Source organism: Tetrao urogallus, assembly GCF_951394365.1.
Source record: "Tetrao urogallus genome assembly, chromosome: 1".
NCBI classification, from domain to species: Eukaryota; Metazoa; Chordata; class Aves; order Galliformes; family Phasianidae; genus Tetrao; species Tetrao urogallus.
Window position 1 is genome coordinate 33,846,880 of NC_136813.1, and position 13,911 is coordinate 33,860,790.

Here is a 13,911-nt window from a genome sequence, read left to right on the forward strand (position 1 = left end):
AGCCTTCTTTCAATGCAGAAATGGTCAAGTAGGAAAGTCATATGGACCAGATGTACAGTTAAGATAATTAGAAGGTGTTCTGAAAGTAATAGCAACATGTAGAGAGGTCGCAGGGAAAATGAACCCAGCCAGACAACAAAAGTTTATTAGAATGACAACTCAGGAAGTCTCATCTGACCCATCCAAAGACACCATCATAAGCAATGGAGACCTGCATCAACATCCAGCCTCTCTGTTTCACATCAACTTCCCCACCTGAACATTATCTTGTGCAGATGACGCCAGTGAACTGTATGAGTGTGTGCACAACATATCCACAGTACCAAGTACCACTTATTATTCACAGTTATAACACAGTTCTGCTACTTAATAAGAATATGATGCATCTGCCACTGCTCAAGTAAAATGAGAACTGTAGCTGATATCAATTGTGAAACTGATTATATTAGCTATATTTCTGCATGGGAAAAGCTGCTTAAGTTCAAAATGCTTGAATTAACCGAGAAACAGGAAATATCTTGAGGCATCAGTGCCTCTCAAAATTTAATTGCTCAACTGAAGAACAACTGGTCTGTGAGCAGATGCAGTATGAAGTCAGCATTAATTAATTCAGTTACAACATTACAAGGGAGTAAGCTGAACAACAAAAATGAAATCTTGCGAAGAAAACTCACTTTAAAAATCCAGTCTGTGTATGTTTCACATACAGAGAAGTGAAATTTACTTTGGTAGATGAGGTAGCCTTTTAATACAACTATGTTCCCTCTTCTGGAGGCTGGTGGCCCTGACTACGGCAGAGGGGTTGGAACTTGATAATCCTTGGGGTCCCTTTCAATCCCATTCTATGATTCTCTGATTCTGAATGCTTCCTGATAAATATGACATGATACCACAGGAAACAAAAATTTCACTTAAGATTTTCAAACCTTTATGGTTTGAAGCAGTATGTGATACATACCTCTCAGCTGATATTTTAAAGGAAGAAATAAAGCTTCATCTAAACACTGTACATTACAAGAAAATAAATACACAATAGCAGAATATTCTGAAGTGCTTCAGAAGAATTAATCAAGCATGTAAATTATATTATTGTCCAAATTTTTAGTAAGTTCCCCAGACAAAGAGGCTTTACGTGCTTGAAAATTCTTCTACAGGGAGCTTCTTAAAACTAAAGGCTGATGGTGACAGCATGTTTACGAACATGTACAGAAGCTTTTATTTAGCTAACTGTTGAAGAACTCTCTAAGTAAAAAGGAAACAAATTAAGGAGTATCGAACTATGCCTGTCTGCAGAACTTAAGTTACTCAGAAGTACATTCCTTGGTCCTAAAGCGATGGATTCATTCTAAACATGTCATATACGTGAGGAGGTAGGTTACAGTATTCTATACATAAATAAGCAACTGAATATATATAGATCTGCCAAAACCAGAGTGATCTCTAGATATACCAGTAATAGAGCCATTCTTTGTAAACGTTGGAAAAGTGTTCTGCACTTCCAAGAAAGAGAAATCCTGATACTGAAGCCAACGATGAAGCTTCGGTTACAGTAGAATCCACTGATCACTAAAAGCTGTTTCATATTCAGTGATTTATTACAGTAGGGACCTGTTCTCCATTTCAGTAGTGTTTATAAATAACAACTGCTTTAAATGAAGCCTGGTGAGAACTCTGTAGAAGGGTTGTAAGTGAATATACTTTGTACCAACATAAGATAGCTTAGTATGTGTCTCATTAATAGGAACAGAGACATGAGATGGGATCAGTTATACATAACATTCAGGCACATATTCAGCATTTCAGCTCATCTGAAAAGAACTCACACCCCTTTCCTCGAGTGAAGGTACACTGAAAGTTTGCTAAGTGCAGTACAGCGTGCAAGTGCACTATTCCCCTAAGATGCAGAGGGCACCTGGTGCATCCAGTACACTTGAGGCACTTAAAAACATGCTGGCAACAAAGAGTTTGCAAGGAGGATGGTGGGAGACCATGAGTTTCCCATCCCAACAGCACCAACACTAAATCATATTCATCTGCAGGACTACTGTATCAAACAGCTGAATTTATACATCACAGAAAAGCTCCTCCCAGTTCCTCAGAAATCTAAATGCTATTTCTAGTAAAGATATAGCAGCAGTAACATAGTTCAGTAAATACAAGAGTTTCTCTTCATGAATTATTCATCAGAGGTCTCACATAGCACGAAGGAAGACAGGTGGGAAGTCAGGGAGGGGAAAATGGAAACAATATTGCTGGGGCAAAACAAAAGTGTGTTGGAACAAACCACTGTCCTGGAGGAGGAAAACTGACCTGTCTTCTTCAACAGAGTACCCTGTATGGCTGCTCTGTGCATAGTGCTATAGGCTCCACTAGCAAAAAATACATGATGATAACAAAAAAAAATCCTTATTGCAAATGACATTTGAAAGGATCAATGAAACCTATTCATCAGCTACAGGCTTCAGTTCTTTGCAAGCAGTAAGTGCTAGGAAATCAAGAGCCAGCACAAAATCTTCTCTCTCAAGAAAGGGAATCTTAACACTATCATCAGTATGGTGAGGTTTCAGTAACATACACAGATGCAGCAACTCTGCACAGCCATCCATATTCTACTATTAGTCACTTTTTAGATCAAACAATTTAGCTCTTAGAACGACTGTGGAGGCTTGGAGTATCAACAACGTATAAACCTGGGTAATTTGTTCTGGGCTGAGAAATACCAGGGGTGTTGTATCCGTGGCCTGAAGTTTCCTGATTTTCTGTGAAATATCTCTAAAAAAGAAAAATTGACTGACTTCCCAATCTTCCAGTACTAAAGAATTTTTATGCTACAGAAGGACTCACAGCTCTCACAGGCTCATCTTAAACAATATCCGGACAGTTTGGCCCTGCACTAGGTTTCTTTTATTGCAGCTTGTAAACTTATGAGATAATGTCCCTTAAAAATGTTTTTATCTGAGAAATAAGTTAATCAAAAGAAAGTAATATGCGTACATTACTTTTCCTCTCTAGTAGTAAGGAAGGTAAATGTTAAGTCATTTTTCATATATTTCATCAAAATGTACGTACAGACTTTGAAGCAGTGCTAATGTATTGCATCACCATTTCTTTTTTGGTATTAAAATCCTTTTCTCTCAACGGCGTTTTCTTGTCTTCATTTAAATTCATATCTTCCTAGAATGGAAAGAGAAATAAAAGAAGTTTTGGCATCAAGCAATAGTTGTTTAACCATAAAATACTGATTATAAAAAGTAAAGACACAAAAACATGAACCTAAGCAACTGAAAGTTCTTATACAAATAGCTAAGTTAGATGTTATTTAATATCACAAAGAAGCGTATCTACCTTCCTCAGCAAATCAAATTGAAAAAAAAAAAAAAAGCAACTGAGCCAGGATAAGCGAATGCATCACAAACAGAAGTAGCAAAACCTCTTCTCAAAAATCACTTAAAATATTGAAACATATAAAGCTGGGCAATGCAATCTCCTTTTTCCCAAGGGTAGTTCACAGAATAATATTCACTTGTACAAAAGGCGAGGACCAAATTCTTGATGTCTTCATCACTAAAACAACACCTTCAACTGCTATCAAAACCACTGTCACATTTCATGCCAACATAAACCCAAGAGTCAAAAACAGCAGATGCAGAACCCCATTCAAAGCCACAGAGCAGCTACGCAGTGGCAGTTCTGACTCATGAACTCCTAGTGTTCCAAGCCTAGGAATGCTCTGACTGCTACAATCAGTCCTACATTTTGTGACAACAGACATTTCCTTTCATGCTGTAGGTTAAAATGGCATTTGGAAACAATATATACACACAGCTATGTATACATTTAGCATTATTATGGTCAACCAAACTTAGGACAAATTACTGCAGTTATTTTCAGCTGAAACTCGTTGCCCACTGATGGGGTATTGTCTCACAATCTCAATATCAAAGCTCATTTCACCTACTCAAGAACCAGTGACAGAAAGCAAACAAATTATTCTTTTAATTTTAAGAAAACAAGTTGAACATCAAAATTTAAAGATCACTGAAACTTGAACTTCCTTATCTTTCCCCAGTTTTCGTACGGAACAGGACAAGGTCAAGCACAATTTCTAGAAATATTTAGCTGTTATAAATCTGAGCTGTCAGAAGTTGCAGAAAATGCTAGACCCTTTAAGCTGAATTGCTTCACAGCAAAATCAGGGCAATTTCATGTAGATTCTGCTTTGTTTTTCTGCTCAGAAATGTCATCATTTCCTTTCCTGAAGGACTAGAGAAAGTTTTCTCACTTAGTAAAATAAGCTTTTTTTTTCTTTGCTTTTACCACTAGTGCCAAACAAGTACAGGGTGCATGCTGAAAAAAGTTCTTTGACTTAAAATATGGTAATATCACAGTCTTTTGCCTCTGTGGCAACTAGCTCATGCATTCATGCTACTTCCCATATCAAAAAAAATTAATGCAAAACAAGTTTGTCTAAACAAGCTGAAAGAAAGGAGGCCACACATACTTCAATCTTTTCTCATAGCTGTTCTATTCTTCAAAGTGCTGTACTTCTTTGATCAAAAAAGTTCAGAGAGAAACTATCATCTTATGCCAAGAACAAAATTCTAGCAGTACATAAGGACACATACTCTTGACACATGCCTTTTTCTTCATTTTGATAGTCACAGCGTACACTTACATAACACGTTAGTTATGTAAATCTCAACAGTTCATCCATCTATTTTTCTTCATATTACTACAGTTCCTATCCATTTTACATGAGAAGAACTCCCTTGAGAAGAACTCAAATGTTCTTAAATCTTTTATTTTAGTATTTGTCTGGATCTGGAAGAAACAGATCAGCACTGTGTTTGCCCTCCTGACTACCAGAATCCATGAAAAAATTTGACAACTGCCTTGTGCAATAGCTGAATACTGCATTTTGCCTCTTAGTAAACCAAATGTTGGGGCATTATCTTGAAAATAAATGCTACATTTTCTACATTTTTGTTGATAGTGATAGTAAACAATAAACCACCATGATTTACTTAATGATAGGCAACTTGGCATCATTCAAAAATGCTGCACAAAGAAGAATTTAAAAAAAAAAAAATCAAGCCAAAATGTGTGCTTTTAAAACATGTTGGGATAATGTATAAGACTTTCATATGTCTGGGAACAAAACAAGGTGGGGGTAAGTTTTCTGTATTTAACATTATGGAAAAAAATAAAGACAGAAAATATATTTAAAGCTGCTTGTCTTTATTAAAGCTTTCATAAGCAGCTGCAGCTTTTTTTTCAGGATGAGAATGAGAACAATCAACCACACAAGGTGAAGTCTTTAGGATGTCAAAAATCAAAGTACTAAAGATGGAAGGCTAAAAATTTAATTTTTAGTTTTTAGGGTGGTTTTTTTGTTTTTTGTTTGTTTGTTTGTTTGTTTATTTGTTTGCTAGCCAGGAAAATTTTTAGCAGGAAATTACATAATACGTAAGACAGGACTACGGGACTTCTAAAATTCATCGGGGAGTTCAGACATCAATGTATGGTTTGGGAAAAAAGGATTTAGGGACAACCTGAAAGGCATTTAAAATAAGAAACTGATAAGGAACTTCTTTCTAATTTACTTCTTCAAAATTTTTTTTGTAAGTAAAAATTATTTCAAAGCACGTAAAGTACTACAATTTTACTACAATTGTAAATTCTAAACAGGTGCATGAAAATCTTTATGCCTTGGGCTAAAAATTAGGAAGAAAAAATTGTCAGATTGACCTTACTGTTCTCTCTAGTCTTTTCCTTGTTATCATGTACAGGTATCTCTCATTTCATACAATAGTATAATTTAATTCACTACCACCTATTAAATGCTGAACAACATATCTATGAAGACTCTTATTACCAGGCAGCATATCCTTTATGATGTGCACGTGACAAGCCATAGTCTAACAACTAAAATAAAGTCCATCTTGATATTAACATACAATTTTTTTTTTCTTGCAAGTTCCAATAAATGTCTTCAGGATTTTGTGCCTCAAAATTCTTTCCACAGGTATATAGATGTATAGCAATACTAACCTCAAACAAAAATATATTTTACATATATATTTAATAGTGCTAGCTGGATTTTATTCAATATTTCAACTGTATTTTTAAAGCTTACATAAACAGGAATGTTAAGAACACTGAAACCAAAATATTCAGTAAAGCATTTTGCAAAAAAAAAACAAAAAAAAAACATGCCTAGGTCATTTTTAGCCTTTCCTGAAACTTATCACATCTTCAGTACCTTGCTTGTAAAATACCATAGATTTTCTTTCACAATAAAATTGAAATGTGCGTATATGCTATATGATGGAGAAATTAAATTAAAAAAAGTTTCGTGTTTGCCTGTAGCTATTACATTCCTCTGTTTAAAGTAGTCTTGCTCTTTTCAGTTTTCTGGAAATTAAACATCTGAACTTATTGAGTAATGAAGTGAAAACAAAGGCCTTGCTTTTGTTGCAGAAAATATCCAACATCTAACCATACTGTAAAAAAAAAAAAGGCAAGAAACTAAGAAACTTATCAGTACAAAACATATTGCATAATCCTAGATGTAAGGGCAAGTTCATTCATAGGAAATATTATATTCTGCCTGTATGAGAAGTAAGAAGTGATCTCTTGCTTTTTTTTGGTTTGTTTTTTTTTTTAAACAAAGGAAACATCCTCAGGATCTGAATGAGACAGCTGATGTGGTTGCCAAGCCGCTCCCCATCATATTTGAAAAATCATGGCTGTCTGGTGAAGTCCCCAGTGACTGGAAAAAGGGAAACATTACTCCCATTTTTAAGAAAGGGAGAAAGGAAGAGCCGGGGAACTACGGGGCTGGGGCAATCTTATACTTAATTATGTATTTATACGTACTGGGGGAAGATCTCCTAGAGACCAGTCCCGCAGAGAAGGATTTGGTGGACAAGAAACTGGACATGAGCCAGAAGTGTGCGCTTGCAGCCCGGAAGGCCAACTGTGTTCTGGGCTGCATTAAAAAAGGGGTGGCCAGCAGGGAGAGAGAGGTGATTGTCCCACTCTACTCGGTTCTTGTGAGGACCCATCTGGAGTACTGCATAGGGTCTGGTGGCCCCAGCAAAAGAAAGACGCAGAACTGTTTGAATGAGTCCAGAGGAGGGCCACTAAGATGATCAGAGTGCTGGAGCATCCCTCCTATGAGGAAAGGTTGAGGGAACAGGGATTGTTTAGCTTGGAGAAGGCTCCGAGGAGACCTCATTGTGGCCTTCCAGTACTTGGAGGGAGCATATAAACAGAAGGGAAAATGGCCGTTTATGAGGGTAGATAGTGATAGGACAAGGAGGAATGGTTTAAAACTAAGACAGAGGAGGTTTATGTTAAATGTTAGGAGGAAGCTTTTCACACAGAGGGTGGTGATGCACTGGAACAGGTTGCCCAAGGAGGTTGTGAATGCCCCATCCCTGGAGGTATTCAAGGCCAGGTTGCTTGGATGTGGCTCTGGGCAGCTTGGTCTGGTGGTTGGCAACCCTGCAGATAGCAGGGGGTTTCAAACTAGATGATCATTGTGGTACTATTCGACCCAGGCCATTCTATGATATGATTCTATGATATGAAACACCAAAACAATAGAATTTTACAAATAAGAAGTATTCAACTGCTTAAGGAGGCATGTCAACTGTGACTTAGGTTTCAACTCAAATCTTTTATTTCCCCTCAAATCATTTTAAGTTATTCTGTAGGTAGGCGATACCTCTTTGGAAAATATGAGTCAATCATTTCACATGAATACCTTCCTAACAGCAATAATCACAAATGAAAGGAGCTAGTAATCATCCTTGACTCTCTGGTATTATGTATTCTTTCATAATTCCGTGATCAAAAATGAAACTTTTTCATAATTTCAACCACCAACAGGACATTAGTGCACACAATGTGGGGAAAATTAAGCAATATTTATCCAAGAAAACCCAAAAGGTAGCATAATGTACTCAGTGAGGTTTCTGATCTTAGAAGCTGTTCCCTTCAGTACTGACCAACTGATATTTTTCAGCAAAAGTATCTCCAGAAAGCTTGACTTCAACAACAAAATTACAAAAATTACTATTCTCTCAGTCATAATTCTCAACGGTAGTACAAATATACCTTCAAAACTAAACACTAAAGAGTACTAGGAATTATAAATTCTATAAGAGCACTCCTCTAAGACTACATTTAATTTCCTCCACAACCTAGTCAATAGTAGCTGATGTGGGCTTCACAGGAGACAAGTAATTATTAATTTCTGTGAAGAAATTCTGTGAATTTCTGCTTTTCCAATCTCACTCTTTTCCTTAAAGGCTGTTTACTTTTAAACACTTAATCTTCCATTCCCTAAAATATCATCAACTGTGTCAAAATAAAACAACCAAACAGAAAACACCAGTTGAAGTGGTACCAACATCACATGATCTTTCTGGCAAGTGACCACTCGTTTGTAGCAGATCAATGATGACAGCTATAGAAGAAACTACACTAAGACTGCATGCACCTTGTAGAGAAAACATTGACTTAGGGGCAAGAATTCCAAGTCTTTTTTGTGCAAATATTAGATTGGAACGAAACCCTGCTGTGACATTCAAAGGCATAAAGCCCCTTTATGTTTCAAGTCATTTTAAAAGCAAGCAGGATTCCCCTTCTTTCTCCTCATCAAAACCTGTTGCAGAATCTCACTTCTAATAATCAGAAGCCTTTCGTTTCCATATTAAGTATTGCAGGCACACAAATCTTGTCAAAAATTAAAAGGCTTCATTTTCTTTGGAAATGGTCCAGAGAACAACAAAAATAGTAATTCAGGTGAAGATCATAATGCATGCCGGCATTCTTCAGTGAAAAAAGTCAGTAAGACACCTACCATCATTTTTTCAAAGAGCGCTATGATTTCTCTTTCTGACAGGGGTTTTGGAACAAAATCTTCCACATCAGTAGGTGTAGATGACCCATCTGTAGAGTGTGACTGCTTCATATGTGGCAGAGCAGGTCTTTCCTTTTTGCTCCCTGGAATTCTTATACTGGCAAATCTGTCCAGCTGAAAACAGAAACAGAATATTTCACACATTTTTCCCATTCTGCGTACTCCTAATTAAGATGGGTATTCTTGGAGTTTCAACATTCTGATTTTTCTGTAGTAACTTACCTGTTTCTTAACTGCCTTAATTAAAGTGGTTTCTTAAGGATACATACAATGGTAAGTTGTTTGGCACTTCAGTAGCAAATAAGAATTCCACTAAATTATGAAGATACCACACAGAACATAAGAATTTCATGGAAAAAATTTTGAGGAAAATTGTATTTACAAAACCAACAAAGGATTTATGAAGAGTTCCTCATAACCATTACATGTAGAATATGGAAGAAAACAAAGTAGATTTATATAAGGCACAGTTCTAAACTGTTTCTCCTAAGTCTGAAATGGCTGCATCGCTGACATTGTAATAGAATATAATGATATACAGTGATGTTACTTTTTACTAATAAGACAAGTTAGCATGACTAAGACACTGTTCTATTTATTTTCCATTTCAATTATTACCTGAGCTCAGCACTTTTCTGTGTCCCAATTATTTAAAAATTCACTTAGAAGCATAAAAACTTAAAGGTTGTTAAAAACAGGTAGTATAAATTCACAGTTTAATGAATAAGTTAAAGCTTTATCACCGATATAAGACAATGATTCTTACTTTACTTTTTGAAAAGATACCAAAGCTTCTTTGGAAAAGTGTTTGGGCTTGGGTTTTGCATTTGTTGTTTGGTTTTTTTTCCTTGGTTTGGTATTAACTACATTTTACTGAAATTTTAAGATGTTTTCAGTGTTAGAGACTGAATCATCCTTGTAACAGCCTTTTGAGCAGATATGAACAGCAATGTTACATTTGTCAACACAAAAGAAAGTTCCAGTTCAGTTTGATGCACAGAAGATTTTTTTACAAGATTTCAACCTTATCAGTAGCCTTACATCTTTGAACTGCTATGCAAATACTATTGAGGTTTCAATAAATCCTAAAGATGAGTATTTTGAGATATCATTCAGTATGCACATCAAAGTTACCACACTAAATGACAAGTGGTTATTACAGCATCTGTAAAGTTAAGATCAGAGTGAACAAAGAAAATTAGTGGCAAAAATTGAGTATAAGCGTTCCACTCTCACCAACACAGCAGAAACTGACTATGCATAAAGAGAGGTTTAGAGAAAAAGACAAAAAGAATTTAAATTCTTCCTGTTCAAAATTGAAATAGAACATTTTTAGAACATAGATTACAAGCCACTCATACAGATGGTTGTAGAACATGCAAAACCAGAAAATTAATATAGCATAAACATAAAAGAACTCAGCATGGAAGATGAGGCCCTTCAGTGTCACATCAAACCAGCAGGCAGTATGGAAAGCACACTCAAAAGGAATAATTACACAGGCAAGACCCAGGAAGAAAGAGAATGCAACAAAAGCAAAAGGGAGGGGAACATTGTGGAAAGCAAAGTACAGATTCATCAGTGACAAAAGCCATCTCACATCTTGATCAGACAGCAATTTTCCTTCCTGTCGTTAAAACTATAAGTCTAGGGCAAGCATGCAGAGATGAAGCCAGATTGCAAACTTCATTGACTAGACCAGAATCTTAAAATATAAAATCAACTGATAGGAGAGCTTTCTTCTCAATGAATGGATTTCAATAAGCACCAATGAAAGTCAGTACACCTGCTCCAAAGAACACGTTAGCCAACAGCTTTTCCCTGTGCTCATGTTTGTTATCTAGGGCACAACCAAAAAAAAAACAAAAACAAAACACAAAAAACAAACAAACAAACAAAACCACATCATTATATTTGAAGATTCTTAGTACGGAGAACTGAAGCAGGGGCAGAGGGAAAACACCGTGGCTGAAATCACAAATTTCAGGACGATTCAGTGGGTAGAGGGATGACAAGCAAGATGTGCCCTACACCTCTTAACTCATTTATCCATAAAACTTTTAGCCCCTATCTCCAAGCACTTGTTCCTCCATATGTCCCCTCTTCCTTCCCTTTCTTACAGCCCTTGTTCCCTAAGGCTTCCCTCTTCCTTCTCCTGCTCCACAAAGGCAGAGCAGTTCTTAAGATGAAAGGGAGCCAGTCAACAAAACCACTCTAGTCAGTGAAATAAAATACCCAGAGTTCCTCTTATTCTATAAGGAACTGAGAAACAGTTCAGGGATGAAGGCTGATTCATCCCTAAAAAGATGTATTTTGCTTCCTTTCAGTTGTTCACATCTTTAATTTATGCTTTGTTTTAACTTCTTTTAGAATATTAGACTATGTGCTAGATGCTTTGCAGCATTACAGATGAGCTTCTAATACTCATATTTCATATAATCAGCTAATTCAATACCACTTGTCTTAAAGGAGAAAGCACACTATTCAAATATATTTGTCGAACAGAACAAGGAAAAGTAAGTCAGATGCTAGCATTATAAGCATTTAAAAACATGTAAAACAAATTCTTCTGAATAATCTAAAGCAAAGAAATCTGAAGAATTCTATAGATCTAAAAAAGGGAAATTGAAAAAAAAGGAGTCACAGAATGGTTTGGGTTGCAAGACACCTTCAAGATCATCTAGTTTTAGCCTCTATTCCTTGTGCAGGGACACCTCCTACTATACCAGGCTGCCCAAAACTCCATCCAACGTGGTCTTGAACACTTCCAGAAATGGGGCATCCAGCTTCTCTGCTCATAAGAGTGCAGTAGAGAATCACCTTCCTTGCCCTGCTGGCTGTGCTTCTTTCCATGCAGCACAGGATATGATTAGCCTTCTGGTTTATGAGCAGACACTGCTGGCTCATGTTGAGTCTCTCATCAGCCAACAGCTCCAAATCCTTCTCTTCAGGATTGCTGTCACTCTCCATCCAATATGTATTTGTGTTTGGGATTGCCTCACACAGGTGTAGTGAGGCACTTGGCCTCGCTGAAGTTCAAGAGGTACACATAGGCTCGCCTCTCATGCCTGTCCAGGTACCTCTGGATGGCAACAAAACCCTCAAATGTTCAAACTGGAACACAAAGTTTGGTGTTGTCAGCAAACTTACTGAGGGTGCATTCAATCCCACTGTCCTTGTCACCAACCAAGATGTTAAACAATACCAGTCTCAACACTAGCAAGCCGTGAGGAACATCAGATGGCTAGTCTTCACTTGGACATCAAGCCAATGACAACAGCTCTTGTCCATCGAGTGGTTTGGTTCATCAGATCTGTCTCTCTCCACTTTAGAGACCAGCTGGATGCTGACCAGGACAGCATCAAATATTTGGCACAACTTCAAGTTGATAACATCAGTTTTTCTTCCTTCATTCACCAATGCTTTAACCCCACTGCAAAAGGCCACCAAATTTGTCATGCACGATTTGCTCTTAGTGAAGCCACACTGGCCATCGTTAAACACTTCTTTGTTTGGTGTCCCTTAGCACCATTTTCAGTAGGATGTGCTCCACGATTTTTGACTGCCATGTAAATTCTCTGGGTCTTACTTTTTTCCTCTTTTAAAAATCTAGGTTGTGTTTTCCCATTTCCAGTCAGTGGTAACTTCGTGGGGGACTGCCATGACTTTAAAATACAATAGATAGTGGCTTAGCAAATTCATTAGCCACTTCCCTCAGGATCCACAGATTCATCTGAACCAGGTCCCATGGACCTGTGCATCTTCACATTCCACAGATGTCTTAGACCTTATCTTCTACTACAGCACGTAATTCTTCATGCTCCCAGTCCCTGCCTTTGCTTTCTATGGCTTGGTTGGAGTGGGTAGAGAACTTGCTGGTGAAGACTGAAGTAACCAGATATCCTGTTTCCTCCTAGAGAGCACTCATGTTTTCTCTAGTCTTCCCTTTATCATTAGCATACTTACAAAAGCTTTTCTTGTTGCCCTTGATATCCTTGGTCACATTTAATTCTACTAGGGCTTTAGCTTTACTGCTCTGATCCATGACTGCTCAGATAATTTGTCTGTATTTCTCCCAGGCTACTCGTCCTTCCTTCCTTCCACCCTCTGCAAGCTTCTTTTTTTATGACTGGGTTTCTCTAGGAACTCCTTGTTTATCGAGGCAGATCTCCTGGCACATGGCCTAACATTCTTCCTGTTGGGATGCATTGAGCCTCCAGTTTGAAGGAGGTTATCCTCGAATATTAGTTTTCTCAGGCTCTCTTCCCTCCAAGATTAGATCCCACACTACTCTACCAAGAAGATCCCAGAGGCCAAAATGCACTCTCCTGAGGTCCAGAGTAGCCAGCTTGCTGCACTACTTTCTAACTTCCCTAAGGATCTTGACCCCCATCCTTTCGCAGTCATTGCTACCAAGGCTGTCCTTGAGCTTCACATGCCCCACCAGCCCCTCCTTTTTGGTGAGAATGAGGTCCAGCATTGTATCTCACCTCATTGTCTCCTTGTTGGATAAGTTATCACCAACAAATCCAGGCACCTCCTGGATTGCTTATGTCTTTCTGTGTTATCTTTCCAATAGATTTTGGTGTGGTCGAAGTCCTCCATGAGGACCTAGGCTTGTGAACCTGACGCCTCTCCTATCTGTCCATGGAGGGCTTCACCCACGCGGTCATCTTGGTCAGTTGGCCTGTAGCAAATCTATAATGTCAACTGTCCCTACCCTCTCTGTAATCTTGATCCATAAATTCAGTCAGTTTCTCATCCATCCCAACATAGCCAACACAGAGAATAACAACAAAATTCACAAGACCTGAACAGTAGCACAGTGTGGGTATTCTACATCCATTACTCTTGAATTTCGTATTACTGGTACTTCAGAAAAGTTAATACCTCTCAATACTCCATACAAGCAAATAATTTCATGGTCCACAGAAAGCTCTTTACACAAGGAATAGAAATTTCATTGCTTGGTTGTAATG

The 13,911-nt window shown here is 37.6% G+C and overlaps 1 protein-coding gene across 1 annotated transcript in view; it reads right to left on the reverse strand.

Annotated features, from left to right (window-relative positions):
• The window catches only part of DIAPH3 (diaphanous related formin 3), a gene marked incomplete at both ends in the record, with an annotated part of 225,786 nt that overhangs the window by 194,329 nt on the left and 17,546 nt on the right, over positions 1–13,911 (reverse strand). The window contains 2 exons of the mRNA XM_079534573.1: positions 3,070–3,174; positions 8,873–9,046. Coding sequence (XP_079390699.1) covers positions 3,070–3,174; positions 8,873–9,046 — 279 coding nt within the window. The remainder of the gene's footprint in view (positions 1–3,069; positions 3,175–8,872; positions 9,047–13,911) is intronic.